The sequence below is a fragment of the Rhizophagus irregularis genome, chromosome 6 (genome assembly GCF_026210795.1).
Source record: "Rhizophagus irregularis chromosome 6, complete sequence".
NCBI lineage: Eukaryota > Fungi > Glomeromycota > Glomeromycetes > Glomerales > Glomeraceae > Rhizophagus > Rhizophagus irregularis.
Window position 1 is genome coordinate 5,454,370 of NC_089434.1, and position 21,125 is coordinate 5,475,494.

General features: G+C 22.9%; 2 protein-coding genes across 2 annotated transcripts; one reads left to right on the forward strand and one right to left on the reverse strand.

Annotated features, from left to right (window-relative positions):
• Positions 1 to 10,583: 10,583 nt before the first annotated feature.
• On the reverse strand, positions 10,584 to 11,705 carry OCT59_026808 (uncharacterized protein; the record flags this gene model as incomplete). Its single annotated transcript, XM_066143462.1, has 1 exon — positions 10,584 to 11,705. One exon carries the CDS (start codon positions 11,703 to 11,705, stop codon positions 10,584 to 10,586), a length of 1,122 nt encoding a protein of 373 aa, XP_065992979.1.
• Positions 11,706 to 20,450: 8,745 nt separating this feature from the next.
• On the forward strand, positions 20,451 to 21,047 carry OCT59_026809 (uncharacterized protein; the record flags this gene model as incomplete). The annotated part of the gene is made up of 1 exon (XM_025326618.1): positions 20,451 to 21,047. The coding sequence occupies one exon, from the start codon at positions 20,451 to 20,453 to the stop codon at positions 21,045 to 21,047; it is 597 nt and encodes a 198-aa protein (XP_025175268.1).
• Between the last annotated feature and the right edge of the window lie 78 nt (positions 21,048 to 21,125).

Consider the following 21,125-nt stretch of genomic DNA (forward strand, 5'->3'; position numbering starts at 1 on the left):
ACAGTAAATAAAATGATTGATATATATCATAAAGCTCAAAAATGTCACGAGATTACATAAGAAAATTACGTAGGGTAGTCCGTAGTCGCATTCAACCGATAAGTATTAGAGAATCAAAAGGAATAACAGCAGGGATAAACATCGTAGTATGGATAATTATTATCATTATTCGATGGGGTAGCTGCAGACTTGCAGCGATCGAATAATGATAAAATTAGTCTGCAGCTACCCCATCGAATAATGATAATTAAAGGATCCCGGCTCATATATAATAATAGAATATACGAAAAGAAGGACGTGTTGCAGGGGATAAACAAATGTATTTTCGCAGTCAATGTCATATATAGTATGGATAATTATTATCATTATTCGATGGGGTAGTTGCAGTGATCGAATAATGATAATTTAAAATTTGAGTCGGATCATCCCGGCTCATATAGAATACAGTCGACCCCCTATATAGTCACCCCCCATATAATCACAACATATAAAATTCCCCTTTATAAGCACACCATATTTTGGCCCAATGTACTAATAAATATGATATTAGAAAAACCTCCTCTATAATCACAACATATGACTTTTTTTATAATCACACCCTTTTTTTTCGGTCCCAAGGGGTGTGACTATAAAGGGGGCTGACTGTAGTACGAAAAATTTTATTTAGAAAAAGGGAAAATTTTGATAATGTAAGGTCGCTTCATTTTTATAATGAATAAATAATTTAATTTTGTGTGCGAGATATGGTTTTTGTTTTCTTTTTTTTTGTTTTTTATTTTATTTTATTTTTTTTTGCGTCTTTCTTCCGTTCTATTTATAATGTGGAAAATCTACTATAATTACCTGTATACCATATTTAGTTTTTTTTTAATTTCGAATTTAAGGAAATAAACTTGAGAATAAAAACAATAATCCGAATGCACATAACAAGATATTTCTGTAACTACCACAAAATTTAAAAACTTCTCAATTTATTCTCTTTAAAGCGAATTTGTCTCGGTATGGCAACAATTGACCTAATGTTTACTCTAACATTTGATATTTATTTGTAAAAAAAAAAGGATAACAATTATTTCTTTCAATTAAATATTGTTTTCATAAAAAGTAAATCAGTTAATTTATTACACGAATTAAACACTATTTTAATTGGTGCTGGAGTCGTAAACGGCGATCATGTTTGAAATTTTATTCTGTAAATAGGAATAATAATTAGGATAGGCTTATAGATTAAATTAGTAAACACGTACCGACATTATTAACTGATCGCGAATCGTATTATTCAAATTATCCAACTCGTAAATAAAATAATAAAAAGTTTATGTAAGATCAATTATAGAAATCCAAAAAAAAATATTCAATCAAGTCATTATCTTAACGACCATCAAAAACTATAATTAAACCCTTTCCCAATGTTTCAAAGAATACAATACATTTATCCCTTCTTTCAATTTGAGCATCAAAAAGATTTGATCGATCTTTGTGCGATATACAGTGCATAATAATGTTTCGGGAATTTGTTTATCCGTTCCTATTATGGAATATCATTGACAAGATAACATCATTTGTATTATTAAAGAAAACAATGAGCAAAAAAATATAAGGAAATTAATTAATCCCTTAAAATAGTAAACTGTTGATATATACAATAGGGTCTTTCTTTCGAAGCTAAATCTCGTTTGTTCAAATCGTGTAAAACATTGAAAATTTTTACTTTAATTGTTTATATTTAGTTTATAAAAGTATAAAATCTTATATAAACAAGTACAGTCAAAGTTCTCTATAGCGAATTTTTATATAGCAAATAATTTGCTATAATGAAGAAAAGTTCAGGTACAGATCTTAGTATTTATAATAAAATGGCTTTTAGTATAGCGAATTTCTTACTATAACAAATTTTAATCTCTGGCCCGTGGGATTCGTTATAGAGAACTTTGACTGTATAAAATATTTATTTATTTAGTTCTATACTTCTATTTCAAAATATCACTTCGATCATTTCCAATAATTAAATATTTTCTTTCAAAAAAATGTCCATTGTCTCAATTTAATAATTTATTGATGACTCAGATTAAAATTTTTCTAAATTTAGTTTATCTTTTGTTTCTTTTATTCCTTTAAATAAAGTTCTTTTAATAAAGAAAAGTGGACTGATCGTTCTAAGGTTCTAGATTTCTCATTCGTAAACAGTTGATTCATTGATTGTTTGCTTTATTCCGAATTATTTTATTAAATTATACAGTATACTATATTTATACTATATTGTAATGCAAAAAGATTATTATTGAGAAAACCAAACTCATCGGGCGAAATATTGAGTAGAAAAATTGTATACAAAATAAATTACTTTATAATAGGACCCCGCTTACTTCTAATAAAGGTCTCCGGGCAAAATTTCAGATTTACTAGTAATTTTACCAACCTTTCTTATCTCATAATTTTACCATATATATATAGTGACCTTTTAAAATTATATTAAATTTTACCTTAGATTTTCAGAGACCTAAATTTTTTTAAATATTAAATAAACAAAATATTTTATAATCATTACAATAAATTTTAAAAATTTTTTATTTTTACGTTTAATTCTTATTCTTTAAAGATAAATAACTTTTATTAGTAAAAAAGTACTTTGAATTACAAAAATACTATAAAAAAAATCTTAAAGACACACATCTTTAACTTTACTTCGAAACTATTATTCACTTACTTTCTTTAAAAAAATCTAATTAATTTTTTTTTAAAAAAAATAAATTCGTAATTGGTATTATTATGAAAAAATGCTCGTACCCCATAAGTATTAATCCAACTGCTATGAAAATATTTATCTAAGTATTTTCGACCTTGCCGAACAACTTTACTTAAGCATGAAAAAGTGATTTCATTTGACCAAAGTGCCCAAATTACGCCCTATAATCACTGATCGGGAAAATAAAAAAAAATTAAAAGTGCGAAAATTGCTCGTATTCCGTAAATATTAAACTGATTATTATGAAAATTAATATTCAGGTAGTTTCGATCTCGCCGAACAATATTACTTAAGCTTAAAAAGGTGATTTCATTTGACTAAAATGCCCAAATTACGCTCCGAATTTAATAAACAAAAAACGTAAATTTTAAGTTAATATTAAAATAAAAAAATGCTCGTATGCAATAAATATTACTCCAACTGCTATAAAAATTCAAATATAAGTAGTTCGACCTTACTAAACAACTTTCTTAGATAGTAAAATATGATTTGATTTAACCAAAGTACTGAAATTAAATTCTGAAGTTGCTAATTGCTGTACGAATTTTTATATTTTAAAAGCTAATTTTTGTAATAATTTTCAAAAAGATAGTGCTAATGCAAATAAAATTAAAAATATAAAATGGTTTTTACAAGTATAAAGAAGAGAATAAATTTTTTATTTTGAGAAAAAATTATAAAACGTATATTACCAAATATTGTAATAATTGTTGTACAATATTTCAAATTAGTATATATAAGGTAAATATTAAATTTTATATACAATTTTACCTTATTATTTACCGAAACATTTGTAAACTTATATTTGATTTTACCTTATAAAACCGGAAACCTATTTTAACTTTACCTTACATATCCGGAGACCTTTATTTGTCATATATATAATTTTACCTTTATCTATTAAGATACCTAAAATTTTTTTTTAATATAAATTTTACCTTATATTTTCGGAGACCTCTATTAGAAGTAAGCGGGGTCCTTTTATAATTATTTAAAGTTATATTAATATATTAATTTTTATTACAATTGGATAATTATTAAACTATTTATAATTAGTCCAATTATTAAACTTAGTAAAATTTGCACTTTTAGTAGTAACTAGTAAGTATAATTTAATAATTTATATCTAAAATTCTTTTATATTAATAAATTGATACTTATTTATATGTTTTTATAAAGTTATATTAGTTAAATTTTGAATGTCATAATTGCTAATGTATGCACTTTTATTAATGTTTTAAATCCAATTAACAATAGCTAAAATTGTGAAAATTCATTAATAAATATTAATAACTCTACAGGCAGGGTTGGGAATTGTACTAGTACAGTACTAGTACAGTATAGTACAGTACTAAGTACTGTACTTGTACTTGAAAATTTAGTACAAATACAATTTTAGTACATACTATTAATAAATTTTATTGGTTAATTTTATAAATATAAACAATATTGATCACATGATATCTACCTAAAATGGTCAAATTATATCCTAAAAAGTAATAATTATATTAGTACAGTGTACTTAGTACTTGTACGAAATTTTTACTAGTACAGTACATACTAGAATTTTGCTAGTACAGGTGTACTACCACAACCCTGTCTACAGGTATACCATAATGCCATATATGAAATGAACAATCTTAGTAAAATCACTCTATAGTTTTAATCTGATAGGAAATCCACTGCACTTTAATTAAGCAAAAAGTTTTCTGGATTTTCAAGATTAATAAAATTTATTAGTAAAGTGTATCTTACATCTTATTATACTAATAACTCTAAGTAGTTTTTATTTTTTATTATTTCTTGCAATTGCATCCATTATATTAATATAAGTATACCTTAAGAATAAAAATATTTAAATATAAGATTTTATAAAAGTATTTTAAGGTTTTTCTAATAATTTTTTAACAGATTTTTTTGAAATTAATGCTATACAGTCTACCCTTGATATAGCAAAGAAGCTGTTTTATACCTTAAATTCATTATAGCATGTTAATGAAGAATTTGAAGAATTTTATTGGTTACTTTGTTATAGCGAATGAAAATTGACATATTTTAATGGCTAAGTGTTATGTGATTCATTATATTAAAATTCGCTATAGGAAGGGTAAGCTGTATTTTTATTATAATAATATTAGAAATTAAGTCTTTTATATGTTTATTATAACTACATAATTTAAATTTTAAAAAAGCTTTACTTTTATATTTAAAAAAAAAAGGTTGAATCATTTGGTTTCAATTTCTTAATATATTTCAACACTTTATTTTTTGAATTATTTAAATCTAATTATAACACTTAGTAGATATATTACAATATATATAAGACTTTCTTTTTTATTAGGCAAAAGATTAATTGTAAGTATATTATTGTAATAAATTATTTATTATAGGATTCTTTACAATAAAAAGAAAGGATTTATATACTAAAATGTTTCAAATATTATAATTTGTTTAAAATTAGCATTAATTAAAAAAAAATTTTTTTTTTAATTTTCCATATATTTATCATTTAATTCAACAAAATTAATTATAAAGATTTTTATAGACCTTTAATTTATATTAATAAATTATATATAAATATGCAGATTTATAAATTATATAACTAGTAATTTTTATTATTATTAAATATAAAATTATTTTAAAAAAAAATTATAAAAATATTAAAATAAATAAAATAAAAATCAGTTAAATTTTTTAAAAAATAAAAATTTTAATATATATATATATTAATCATATATTTTTCCTAAAAAAATTTCCTAATTCTTAGGAATTTTATACAATTCTAAATTACCCCTGAGAATCACTCTTTTTGGAATAAAAACTGTAGCTTGTTATTTTCAAATTAAGCAACACATTAAATATTAAAAGAAGGTGGAGCAGCAAAATGTTGGCAGTACTTAATTTTTATAAAAAAAAACTATGAAACCTATAAATAATACCGTAAAATCGTGAAAATAAGCACCCCTTGAAAATAAGCACCCCTGTCGATTTGCAATAGCATTTGTAAAAAATTAAAAATAAGCACCCCATAAGCACCCCGAAAATCGAAAATGCGCAACTACGTAAAATGTAAAAATTATATTTTTCTACTGGTAAATTGTTTTTTTTATTAGTATTACCAGTACCGTATTTTATTATAATATTTATTTTTTTAAATTTTATAGTAAACGGCTTTATAGGAAACGGACTTTAGCTTTAAAACGGAAATGTGGTAAGTACAAAAGGAGGACTTTCGGCATTTACTTAAAAAAAATGGTATTAATGTTTCATTTTACACTTATTTTTTTGTAGGAATATTTTTTTAGTGTATAGACTTCGGTACTGGTACTGATATCGAAATGGAACATAGTAGGTACTATAAAGGGGGAATTTTGGCATTTTGTTTAAAGAAGCTTCATTAATGTTACTTTTTTGTTTAATTTTTTGTGAGAAATACAATTTTAATAGTTTTGTAACTTGTAACTTGTGGCAGGGTTGTAAATACACGACCTATTACAATTTATTGAGAAAATATATTGATAAAAATTCTTTATTTTTAATTGTTAACAATTTCAGTACTATCATCTATTTCATCTAAATTTTCATCTTCAATTTCTGCAATTAATTTGTCTATTTCTTCATAAACCATATCATCTTCTGACCCATCTAACAAATTTGAAATAGCACATTTTTTAAATGAATTAAAAATGATTTGCTCTGAAATAGCATCCCAAGATCGTTTAACCCATCCACACACATCACTAACTCTTGCTCTTTTTAAATTACCAGCTGCAGTTTCACCAGCACCACCTTTACACATCCATTCATGCCATTCCTTTCGTAAATTATCTTTAAAAGGTTTGTTTATAGAAACATCTAGTGGTTGGCATACACTAGTTAATCCTGCAGGAATAACAGCTAAGTGAAAATTATGCTGTTTAAATTTAGTTTTTACACTTTCCTCCAAATGACCCCGGAAAGAGTCATACACCATCATGGCAGGTTCTTTTGATAAATTTTCAGTCATACGAAATCTAAATAAAAATTCAACATAATTCTTCATTAAATCTGATGTCATCCATCCATTTTCCTGAAACCAACAAATAACACCCTTTGGGATAATCTCACCGCGAGGGAGTTGTTTTCCTTTGAAAATACAAATTGGTGGATATTTGGAACCATCTAAATAATAAAATAAAAAACAATTATTAAATTTATATAAATAAATACAATTAAAAAAAATCTGAAGTTTATTACCAGCTGAACAAGTTAAAACTACTGTAAACCGATTTTTATCATTTCCAGTAGTACGAATATGCACTGTTTTATCCCCTTTATTATTAATAGTCATGTTACCCGCCATGTTAAACCATACTGGAGTTTCGTCCATATTATATATGCTATTTAGATCAAAATTATATAGTGTTCTTAGTCGTATAATATAGCGTCTAAATTCTTCCAATTTTGCATCTATATCTTCAGGTAATTTTTGGGAAATTTTAGTTCTTCTTCTTAGTGATAGGTCAAATCTTTTCATAAAAGATTGAATCCAAGAAAGAGTTCCCTGAAATTTATCTTCTCCTGCTGGATATAATACTTGCATTGCAGGTTCTTTAATAATTTTATACATTTGTAATTTTACTGATGTATAATTAACTGCTAGACCTTTTTTTCTTTGTTCAATGATCCAGTTATACAATTTGTCTTCTGCTTTTGGATAAAAAGCCTTTCTTCCCGATCCAACATGTTTCTTTTTTTTATTTTCTTTCTCCCATTCATCACTTTGTTTAATCCATCTTCCAACCATTGGAGCGTTTAAATTAAAATTTCTTGCAGCAGCATTTCTTCCATTTTCTAAAGCATATCTAGCTACTATCAATTTTTCTTCAATTGAATATGAAGTTCTTTCTCTTACACCTACTTTTTTTTGGGTCATTTCTTTAAAAAATAAAGTGTATTTTTTAGACGCGTAAAAAAAAAGATTATCATAGGGGGTTCGCAAAAATAAGCACCCCTATCAATTTTATTAATCACGTGATTGCAAAAAAGGGGTGCTTATTTTCACGATTTTACGGTAATATGATTGAATTAGTGTATTATTGACAATTTAAAGTATAATAAAATAAAAAAATTATTTGACATGATTTTCTTTATTGAATTTTACGTACAAACCACAGTTTAATTCAAAAAAGGTGATTCTCAGGGGTAAAAAAATTTAATTTAGAATTGTGTAAATTCCTAAGAATTAGGAAATTTTTTTAGAAAAAATACATGATTATATATATATATCAAATTTTTATTTAATTTTATATATTTTAGATAATGAATATTAAAATTGTAAAAATTTATTTATATAAAAAATATATAAATATTATAATTTTAATAATATTAATATATTATAAAAATTTTATTATATATTATATTATTATTATATTATTATTCAACTTAATAAAATTGATTATGCAAATTTTTATAGATCTTTAATTTATTTATATATTATATTTAAAGGTTTTATTTTTTTATTGCATTTATATTATCTGTTATGTTGTGACTCTATAATATGTTACATATAAAGTTAAAAATAACATTTTAAATCCTTTTTGATATATTAAAAAAATACATATAGTATAAGGTTTCTTATAGTATATAGTAAGTGCCTTTTTAAAAAATGGAAAATCTTAATGAAATCACATGAACAAAATGATTGACATAATTAATATATAAAAATTACTAAAAAAGGAAGATACGACATATTTCTATATATTATAAATAAAAATAACTAATAATTTTTATTAATAAATATAAAATTATCCAGAAAAAAAAAATATATTATTATAAAAATATTAATTTATAATTCATCTAAAAATCAAAGTAAATTATAAATCAAAATTACTATGTAAAATTAAAGAAAACAATTAAAAGTATTATTTTATAATTTAATAATTGGATTTCAATGAATTCTTAAACTATTTTATAATAATTCTCAATACCTTTTTAAGCCTTATGAAATAGTGATCCTATATAATTCAATAGCTACTATTGAAGGATATAGGTGAATTTCATAAGGTAATGGTAGGGCACAGAAGTAATCTTATGGATGGGAAACTGGTTTGGAGTTTTAATAAATTAGTTATATACAGATGTTTTTATATTCTTACATATAATTAATAAACTCACAAATTGCACTACCTTGGTTAAAAAAAAAAAATTCTCAATACCTTTTTTTAATATTTTATAATTTAGTAATTGAATTTCAAATTTTAATAAATCTTTATTTTATAATTTTCAATATATACCTTTTTTAAAATAAAAAAAATATTTAAAATTGGATTGGTATATTATAAAATAATTATAAAAAACTACTTTACAAAAGAAAACCAGATTTGAAATTTGAAAGCTATCCAATTCTTAAAAAAATAATTTTTAACAATTATCTTACAAGGGTATTACTAAATATCACCAGTAGTGATGGTCACCAGTAGTTAATTTATTGATGTAATGCCGGCCAGTATTTTATTAGATTTTTAATTCTGGCCAAAAGTATATCATAATGCTGGTATGGTAACCATCACTACTTGTGAACTTTAGCAATACTCATCTTACAATATTAATCCAATTTTAAATATTTTTTTTTATTTTAAAAAGAATATTAAAACTACAAATTGGCTTAAAGGTTCATTAAAATCCAATTACTGAATTATAAGATAATGTTTTTAATTATTCTCCCAATTTTTATATAATAATTTACTTTGATTTTAGGTGAATTATAAATTAAAATAAAAAAAATAAAGGCTTAAAAATAAAAGTTTACAATATATTTGTAAATAAAGTTTTAATTAGTACAAATTAGTACATAAAAAATAAAAAAACTGATATAATCACTAATTAATAAAGTTTTTAAATACTATTATTATAGTAATTTAAATCAAAATTATTTACTTTATGGATGCGGTGGTGTATTATGTTCGATGGGAAGCAGTCAACACGGTTTGGTTGATGATTGGATAAGAAGCATTAAAACCGTTTACCGAAAAATTCGGTGGAATCCTGTGGGTCCGACAAGGAAAAAGCAGATTTACTTGTAGAATTGAATGTTAAACAACAAGTTCAAAATATTTCTGCTACAGATATTGTTCAAACCGCATGGGCTAAGGGTAAGAAATTGAAAATTCACGGATGAGCTTATCAACTTGATACAGGATTACTGAAAAATTTAACAGTTGATATATGTGGTGAACAAGATTTATCAAATTTATTAATCATATGTTTCTTTAAATGATATCCTTTTGACTTACAGTATTTTTAGTATTTTTTGAATATGTAAATGCAATGTTTGTATGGTTTATCGGACGTACAGCAAATAAACGCACGTAATTTTTGTTACTAAGTATTTTAATTTTCAGACGCAGACGCCTTGTTAGTTGTTACATATAAAAATGATATAATTCATATAAAAAACTGGTATCAAATTATTTACAGTATTACTTTCTTGCATGATAAAATAATGATAAGGTTTATTATATAAAAAATAAGAAATATACAAATTTTAAAAAAATGAAATTCGTTCCGAATAAAAAAAAAAGAGATTATTCTTAATTTAAAAAGCAAGGTTTGTCATATAAAAAATAATAAATATACATAATTTAAAAAGTGAAAGTTCGTTCCGAATAAAAAAAAAAGATTATTCTTAATTTAAAAATCAAGGTTTGTCATATAAAAAATTATAAATATACATAATTTTTAAAAAAAATGAAAGTTCGTTCCGAATAAAAAAAAAAAGATTATTCTTAATTTAAAAAGCGAAACAATTATATCTTTATAAAACAATAATTATTATTAAAGCCACAAATATAATAGACTACGAAAAAATATTGAACAAAGGATCGCGATTGAGTGGGATGAACTCGTTCATTTGTTCTTGAGAAATATTCTCTTGGGCATTATATAGAGAATCTATAAAAAAATAAGGAGAATATTGCGAATATTGTTCAAGAAAGTTAAATCCGCCTTCAGAATTGAAATTCATTTCTTTAGGTTGTTCAAGAAAGAATCCTCCTTCAGGATTGAAATTCATTTCTTCGGGTTGTTCAAGAAAGTTAAATCCTTCAGAATTGAAATTCATTTCTTCAGGTTGGTCAAGAAAGTTAAATCCTTCAGAATTGAAATTCATTTCTTCAGGTTGTTCAAGAAAGTTAAATCCTCCTTCAGGATTGAAATTCGTTTCTTTAGGTTGTTCAAGAAAGTTAAATCCTCCTTCAAGATTGAAATTCATTTCTTTAGGTTTGGATTCTTGTGGGGAAATAGAAGGAAAAGAATGATTATACGATGATGAATTATCGAAAACTACCAATGATTCAATCGTAGAAAGATTAACATTTGAAGTTTCTAATTCGGATACACAAGTATTTTCTAAAGTTGAAATCGGCTGTTTTGACGGAGTTGTTTTACTACGTTTTCTCTTATCATTAGAAATAGGTCTTTTGGGACGATAAACATATCCAGGATGTGCTTGCATATGTTCCACTTTTTTTCTATCCGCAATTTTTCGCCAACGTAATTTTTCTTCCTCTGTTTCATCTCTCCACATTTTTGCCAATAACTGTGAAATTTTTGCATTAGAACGTTCCTTAGTGATCAACTTTTGTTTAGCTCGTCGATATAAAATGAAAGCATTTGGAGGTCTTGGGATTTTCTTGATTGACTGTTGATAACTTTCATCAATAATTGTATCCTTTTCAATAGTTTTTTTATAAGAAATAGATTTTTTATTTTTTATAGGTGATTGAGGTTTCACCCTCATCGGTTCAAATGATGTAAAGACAAAATTATCTTGAGTTCTGAAACTATTCTCTAGAGAGGTTGTACAATCAATCATAAAAGGCATTTCTGCCGTATTTAAAGAATTTTTGGTATTATTTGAAGGAGGAGGAACATCAAACATTAAGAGACGACAATACTTTTTTCTCGCGGCCTCATCCATTTTTATTTATGATAATAGTTTTTCGTGATAAGGAAAAATAATTAGCAAAAAGATTTTTGAAAACTTGGATGGGGGAGAAAGCTAAATTAAACTTATACTTATACTCTTTGAAATACGAAAGGATAAATATATAATCTTGTGTAAATGGTAATCGTAGTAAACAAACGTAATAGTTCAAAATAATTACAGTTTCGTTTGAAATGTTATCTATCTGATATCATCGTGCGTAAAAGCTATGATTATTTAATATTTTTAATTACCCAATTTTCATTATTAAAATATTCATTTAATTATGCAACTTATCATCAACAAGAGGAAAGTTATTAGATAATCTATTAAAAATACAAAGAAAAAAAAAGCAACGATTGTATTTTATTTAACACAAAAAAAATAATATAATAAATATTTATACTTTAATTTCTCTTACTAATTTCAAATAAGCAATACAATTATATTTTTTATAAAATGAATTTCAGATCCTGAATTAGACATATAAAACAATGGCGAAATAATAACTAATAATAATGCGTGGAAGATTTGTGATTAGATAGGTAAATAATATTATTGTTTCAAGCTTCCCTTAACAACAATTCGAAGATATACCTTATACGTTATTATTGGTTTCTGTAAATGGAATTTATAATAAGTTTTTTTTCTCAAGATAATGATATACAGATAAAGATTTTAGTTTGAACAATTTATTTATTAATTATTACGTCAACGCTGATAAGATAGATACCTGCAATAACTCTTTTGAAATAATACTTTATTACGCGTCCATCTTTCTTTGTTACTGCATTTGATAAAGAGGGAAATGAAGATGAAAAAGTTAAGATAGACTCTTGATCAGTGGCTTATTATGTACAGTACTTCGAAAAAAATAGTATAAAAAAGTAAAAAAATTAATTTATCAGTAAAAAAATTTATGTGCATGAAAATTCTCATCACGAGCATTTATTAAAAAAAGCTTAAAAAAAGTATTACTGGTCGTACAGTTGACCAATAGTACGGACGCTCAAAAAAAAAAAGTACTGATAATTTTACAGTATTAAATAATTTTAAGTAAAAGCATTATTCGAAATTTATGATTTTAACGTAAAGATAGTATATAATTTCATGATGCGAGATATAATAATCTAAAATTTCTCAAAGTGTAATAGATGATACTAATATGTTGAAAGGTTTAAGTCATGTCATTTCACGATGCAAAATAATGTGAAATTTCAAAGTGTAGAAGATAGTACGTTGAAAGGTTTAAGATTTAATGACAAATTAAATGAGTTCTAAATAATTATTAGTTTCCATCACATATTCCTTTTATATTTCTTTCATTGTAGATTATAAATTATATCTCTTTGTTAATGTAAGAATATTATCCACCATTTATGCATCATTTTAATTTACAAATACAGTATTCCTAAAATCACGTGACTTTGAAATTATCTATTATAATTTCAACCGATATTTTTTGATTTAGGCAATAATTTTAATTCAGGCCGAAAAATTTGAAATTCTATTCATTGAATATGCAAATTTCTAAATTTGTATGTATTATTATCCAATCCAAAGCAAATACTTTTTATTTATTTTATTTAATTTTTTTATTGCCAATAATTGTGCTATTGATTATATTAATATTTTAAAAATTCAGGTAAAATTTTTAAAATCTCATAAACTCAAATATGAATTTTACAAAATTAATCAAATTTAAAAAAAGTCAATAATAAATTAAAAGGTTTTTTATGCCAAAAAAAGAAAAAAAATATTTTTCTTTAAATTTAATAAATGATCAACAAAAATTAAATTCTTGAAAAATCTTCTTAATTAAAAATACCTTACTATCACTTAAATAAGAAAAACTTAAGCTTTTAATTTCCTTTAACAATTTCCATCAAAAAATGGTTAAGAGATCAATAGATAAAAAATGTAGTTAATTTCCTATTTACAATTTAATAAAGTATATTATTTTTGATTAAAACTATAAGAAATTTTAAATATTTTCAATATAATTAATTAGAATTCTATCATAAGTTAATATATTTATAAAAGTAATTTATATTCAACTCCTTGTATAATACTTTTTGAATATGATAAATATATAAATTTTATAGAATAAATATTAAAATTTTACTACTAAATTTTATTAAATAAAAATTTATGATATATATTTAATTTGTAATATATTTATTTATTTTCAAAACCAATAATTTGTATTACTATACAATAAAAAAAAATTAAGAATAAAATTACTATTAAACCCAAATTAAAGATTAATCTGCTAAAATTTAAAAATATTAAAATTTAAACAAAAATTACAAAAATTAAGAGAATAAAAATTATTTTTAAAAATTAAACACAAGTTATAGTAGAAATAAATCTATCAAAAAATTAAATATAAAACTACTACTAATAAACTAAAAATTAAAACTAAAAATATACTATAAAAACAAATAATATAAATTATCATAAAATCAAAAATCAAAAATAATACTTTTTATATAGATGTAATTATACAACTATTTGGAAATAATTGAAGTATTAATCTTAACCAAAAATTAAGAATAAAAGTTATAATAATAAACTTAAAAAATAAGAATAAAAATTTCTACTAAATTAAAAATAAAGAATATAAAAAATAAAAATTCTAAAGGTTAAGAATAAAGTTAAAAATAAAATTTAAAATTAGAAATAAAATTAAAAAAACTATAAGAATTAAAATTAAAAAAAAAGAAAAAAAATAATAAGGGCAGTGACATATATTAGCTAATATTATTTTAATAGTAACGTTTACTCCCCCACCCCCAGGTAACAGGGCGGACATCCTCATATTATCACATTATTGCCGATCATTTTGCCGATCATCTATTTTAATATTATCACATAAAAAATACATATAAATTTTATTTGTTATCAAAATTCATCCAAAGTCCAAAAATTAATGTTTTCAAATCCAAAAATTAACTAAAACCCAAAAATGGGCTGAATTTTAATAATAATTAGAAAATTAAATTATTTTAATGATATTGTGACAACCAGTGATTAAAATTTAATTTTTGTTAGTTTTTTAAATTCATCTCGTCAAGACAAACATTTTGATAGTAATTTCATAAAATTTTTACACTAAATTGATTGAGAAATTGCATTTTGAAAATTTCTATTTATTATATAGATTATAACAAATATAATTGCAAGTATAAATTTAGCCATAACTTCTTGATTACCTAAAATTAGGAATGATTACTTCGGCCATTAATTTTAAATCAGTTAAACTATGACCCATAAAAGTTTCAAGTTTCGGTCAAATTTCTGTGACTTCGGCCGAAGCTTTAAAGTCTGATATCACCCAATTTACTATAAGATCGGCAAATGATCAGCAAGGTGATATAAGGATGTCCGCCCTGTTCCCCCAGGTAAGATTTTATGACCAATCACAACCATTTCACATGGTTTATATTATATGTAACCTAAGATTTTCTTTTACTCCCCCACCCCCTAAAATATTAGCTAATATATGTCATTGCCCTAATAGTTAATTTTATTTAAAGGAGCAAAAAAATAATAAAAAATAAAATAAAATTTTATCAAAATTTATAAAATATACTTAACTTATAATTATACTTTATACTGTTAAAATAATAATAAAAGAGTATTTTTAAATTCTACAAAAATAAAATATTAGTAATATTTACCAACATTCCAATTTTAAAAAATTTTCTTCTCTTACTTTTCAAGTATTTTTATATTTTCTTTAGTTCTAAAGTATTCTATTTCTATAATAAAAAAGTAAGTAAAATATTAGTAATATTTATTAATATTTCTAATTTAAAGAAAAACAGAAAATAATAAGTTTCTTTAATTAAAAATAATATAATATCTTAATTTATAAGTAAAAATAAATTTATTAATTATCTTTACAATTTTATTAAAAAAAAAATTCATTACTAAAATTGAGTTATTAAGAAGGATTTTCATTTAAATTAATATTTTTTATATTAAAAATAAAAAAAATTAAAGTATTAAAATTTATATCATTATTTAAAATACTAATAATTACATATATATTAAATAAAAAATTACAAAATTTACTAATATATCAAATATACTTTTTAAAATTACTAAATAAATATAAATAATAAGCATTAGTTTCTTTATATATACTGATTAAAATTTTATAAAATTTAAATTACATATAGATTATAGATTTAACTTATTAAACAATTTTTATTTAATATATAAAAGTAATTTTTTATAAATAAAATGTCTAAATTATATTTTAAAATAATTGATTAAGTGCAAAAAATTTAAAATCTGAATTTAATTATATTATACTAAATAATACCAATTGCTTTATATATATTAGATAAAAATCAAAATATAAGTAATTTTAACCTTGCTAATCAATTTTCATTTAATATATAAAAGTAGTTTTTTATAATTAAAATATTTAAATTACATTCTAAAGTTATTAAGTAGAAAAAATAATAACATCACGATATTGGTTAAAGTAGTTTATTAATATTTATTATTAGTACTTATATATAAAATATAAGGTATGTTGGTAAAATGCATTTGAGTATTTACTTAAAGTTTTAAAATACTAATAAAATGCTTAATAAATTAAATGGTTAATAAATATTAAAATTTAGCACTTATTTAATATATTAAGCATTTATTGCTTAATAAATATAAAATTTTAATGCTTATTAAATATTGCTATTCAGTAAACATAAGGTTTCAGTTGGTCCAACATCGTGATGAAATTTAAAATTAATATTTATATAAGCCATCAAATATTAAATGATATAATAAAATTAAGATATAAGTAATTTTAATTTTATTAAATAATTTTTACTTAATATATAAATATGATATACTTATATTAAAAAATACTAAAACTACATTTTAAAAAATTTTGCATATATTATTAAAAATATAAATTTTTAATTTTTTATAGCTTATATAAAATCTGACTAAATAACTAATATCAGAAGTTTAAAAAAACCTTTTTTTTTTATAAAATTACATATATTTTTATTATTAAAATTACATGGGATTTTTGCAATAGAAAGGTATGAAGTTCAAAAAAATTTTAATTTTACTTTTATATGCTAATTATGTTTTTTTTACTGAAATAAATGCAAATTTAATATTGATATTTTTTGAGTTTTGTACCTTTCTATTGCAAAGACCTCATATTTTCTTAAAAAAATTTTAAAAAAGTTTTTTACTTCAAATCACTAGAGGCGATTATTACTATTGACTAGAATTATCAATTTTTACTGGCACTATATTTTTTTAATGCTGGTCAATCATTATAATTTTAGTTACTAGTGATCATTACTTTAGTAATAGTTAGAAAAATTCTTTAAAAAAAATTTATTTTTTTTAAAATAAACTTCATATATATGTGAAGGAAAATTTTTAATAGTAAAAATAATAAACTAAATTAAAAAAACTGATATATAGAATATGTAATAATTTATTAAATTACTTTATTTAGTATAATATAATATATTAAATATTAAAATTGATGGTTAATTATAAAATGAAGTAATTTAATTAAAGTTACACAATTTTCTTAATCTACATTTATTATTTTTCTAAAGTATTAAAATTAAAGAAAAAGAAAAATAAATTAGAACCTTCAGAAAATATTTATATAAGTAAGATTCCAAAAAAGAAAAGGTTTTTATTATAATCATTAAGTATTGTTGATATCTAACTTTAAAATTATATAAAAATAAGGCAAATTTCTTATAAAATTAGTATTAGCTAACTGCTAATATATATCACTGCTTTTATTATAAATTTTATTAAATATTAAAAAGTAAAAAAGGTGCATAATTTTATTAATTGGATTGTTTTTTTTAGTTATATACACAAAGGTGTAGAAAAATGGTTAGATTAATCAGGATAAAAGTAACTTGTTTTTGGTTTTATTTCTAATAATAATAATTAAAATGAATAATTAAATGATAAAGTTAAACAGTTTTGCAGTTTTGCTGGTTAGGTTACACCAACCAATAGAAACATGATAAAAAATGCTGATCAATCAATTATGAAGTTTAATCTTGTGATTTACGTTATTGTTTTTTAATTGGCCATTTAAGTCGCAGGAGTCACATGCCAGAACTCAGGAACTTATGTGCCGGTTCTTTAGAGTTAGGATTGGGATTAGGGTAAGGGATTAGGGTAGAAATTTTTTTTTTATATGTAAAAGTGCTAAATGACACGCATTATTCGTCACAACATAATGTTATATGTAACCCGGAAAAATGAATCCGACTAACATTTTTTTCTTTGCTGTTCAGAATATTAGAATATCACATGTGCAGAGCCTATTATTATTGGTAAAGCACTAAAAGCAGCGTGTTTTGTTAAAATATATTTTTCTTTCAGATTTCGGAAGAAACATTATCCGCAATTATTACTTCTTTTTAAATGTACAAATTTCAACGATACAATTAAAGATGTATGTGCTTTGTCAATTTTGTCAATCATTTTGTCACGATCAAATAAATTCTTCGAACATCTGATATGAGATCATCGATAATTTGATATCATCATCATTTGATTTTTCTTTGTTATTTCGTTTTTGCGAAAATAGCCTAAGCATTTTCAAAACAGAATCAACAATATAATTGAGATTCTTTGTTTATGTTTATATTGTAAATTTTTATTTATAATTTATGAAGTTCTTGGAGTTTTTGTTGCATTTTAATAAGATTTTACTAATTTTTTTAATTTTTTGCGTTAAATGTGAAACGAATAATTTATGTGCATAACCAAGTGAGAACCTGAAATCTGTAAAACAATTCTATTGTTTCTATATTTAAGTTTTAACATTCGGAAAGTAAAGACTATTTTTAGGAAAGCAAAACAAAAAACAAATTTGATTGATTAAAGATTATATTTTTATGAAACAATACGTCACAGTCGTCTAAGAGATGGTAATGGCGGGTTTATATATTTTTAAATCCTTTATTGGCTAAATGAAGCTTAATTATTCGTAACAGATTTAGATTTAGTATTTCCGTATTTTCGAACGCCAATTTCTTTTGTTGTTTCAAGTCACATAAGTCACATTCAAAATAATATACAGTATAAAAAGTTTTTATTTGTATAATACAAAATAAAAATTCAAGTTAATATAAAAATATTGTAAATATTGTTCTTTTACACAGTCGATTTATTAAAATTAAAATAGATTGATTTTTAATAAATTTCTCAATTATATTTCATAAATTAAGTCGTAACGAGTTTCTAATATTGTTACACACGCTACGTAAAGTTGAGTCCGTAAATCATTATATCTATCAATTTTCCCACATTCACACTGTTTCGGAATTTTCTATTTTTTAATATCATTTCATATTATGTTACCATAATTAAATACAAATTTCCAAATTTGAATTTTAACCTGTTTTTTGCGTTAGTCGTGAAACCACGTATAATTTATAAATGTTCCTAATAAATTTGGTCCAATCAAATAATATGGCGCAGAATCCAAAAGAACTTAACAATTATTATGTAAATCTCTGTAAATCCCTCATAAGTTCATAGTTTACTTTATAAAAATTAAAATGTATTGATTCAATAAATTCCCCAACTATATTTTAAAATAAAGTCGTAGCGAGTTTCTAGTACTATTATAACACATGCTGAGTGCTGACGTAAAGCTGAGTCCGAATTATATTCCATTGTTTCAGAATTTTCCATTTTCAATTTATGTTACCATAATTAATCCAAATTTGAAATTAACGATTTATTTTTAGTCGTGAAACCAAGTATACTTTATAATGTTTCTAAAAACAAAAATCCGGTCCAATCAAATTGCAATGAAGATTCTTCCGTGTCAAAAATCCACTAATATATTCTGGCGCAGAATCCAAAAGAATTTAAACAATTTTATGTTATTTGTGTAATTCCCTTGCACGTTCATAGTTTACTATGCCTTTTTCGTCGTCCTTCACATTATGCTGAAAATTCCTACGACTTTAGTAAACAATTGTTAAACTTTTTAAAGAGCAAAACTTGGATTAATCATATCGTAACCGCAGCATTAACTTCAAATAATTCAATTTATTGTACACATTTTCAAATTTATTTTATTAAAATAAAAAATTTTTAATATATATTAGTATTAATTCTCTTGACATTATTTTAATTATGTTCTTTGTTCAAATGATGTTACATCGCGAAATTGAAAATTCGGGACAATTACCTTAACCAACTGACCATGCTCTTTTTCTCTAAAAGTCAAAAAAGTTTTAAAAACAAATATTGTTCTACTAAAGTTTGGTAAATGAAACACTAATCCATGCGTTACAAATACCGTAAATAGTAGAGTGATTTCTTATTTTATCAATGATACAGACAATCAAATTTGATCATCAAATTATTTGTTAAATCTTAATATCATGTCGGATTTTTGTTCGTTTGTCAATCTAAAAATAAATCTAATTAAGAAAATATATGAATAATGTAAAAAAAAAAATGAAAATCTTAAAAGAAAAATAGATCATAAATACATTTTTTTTTATTTAACAAAAGAATTTATTATATTACATTAATTAGAAAATTTTCTATAAATTGACGATGATTTGGATCTTTTTTTTTTTCTAAAAAGTTTTTTATTTTGATTTTTAACAAATAGATTAAATATCAAAAAATCCTTCCAAACATCCTTCTATCAATTAATTTTTTCAAATAAATATCTTGATTAAGAAATCTTTATTATACAAAATGTCTCAATTGGAAAAATTATATAATACTATCAAAAAAAATTTAGAAAAAATAGACACTGAATTGATCGAGAAGAAAACTGTGTTACCTCTTATCACACTCTTAGAACCAACAGTGGGACGTAGATCTCCCAATGCATTTATTATCTATTGCAAAGATCATGCATCTTTTATAAAAAACAAACCTGGAGATAATTCTAAATTATTAGGAAAAATGTGGGATAACGAACCAGCTGATATAAGGATGGTTTATGGTCTCTTATCAAATATAATGTCAACATCATATAAAGAGTTCTTTTCAGGTACACAACCATTGGATCAATCTATTTCAATGCCCGCCTTCTGTGTTAATCCGATATATCAACCTTACGCGATTGAAAAAGAACCAATTAATGTAGTAGAACCAATTAATATGGAAGAACCAATTAATTCTGTACAGGATTCAGAATTACCCGATGAAACAAAACAACAAAAACAGGAAGAAAGTACTCCCGTTTTAAACGAAAGTCCAGGCATTATACAGCAAGATGAAGTGGGCACGGAACGTGACTTTATTAATCCTTATTTGGCGCTTTATTTAGCTTATTATAATATTTAATATATATAGAGATGGCTTAAATTATAGATTTTATTTAGATTTTATTTTATTTATTTTATTTATTTATTGTATTTCAAT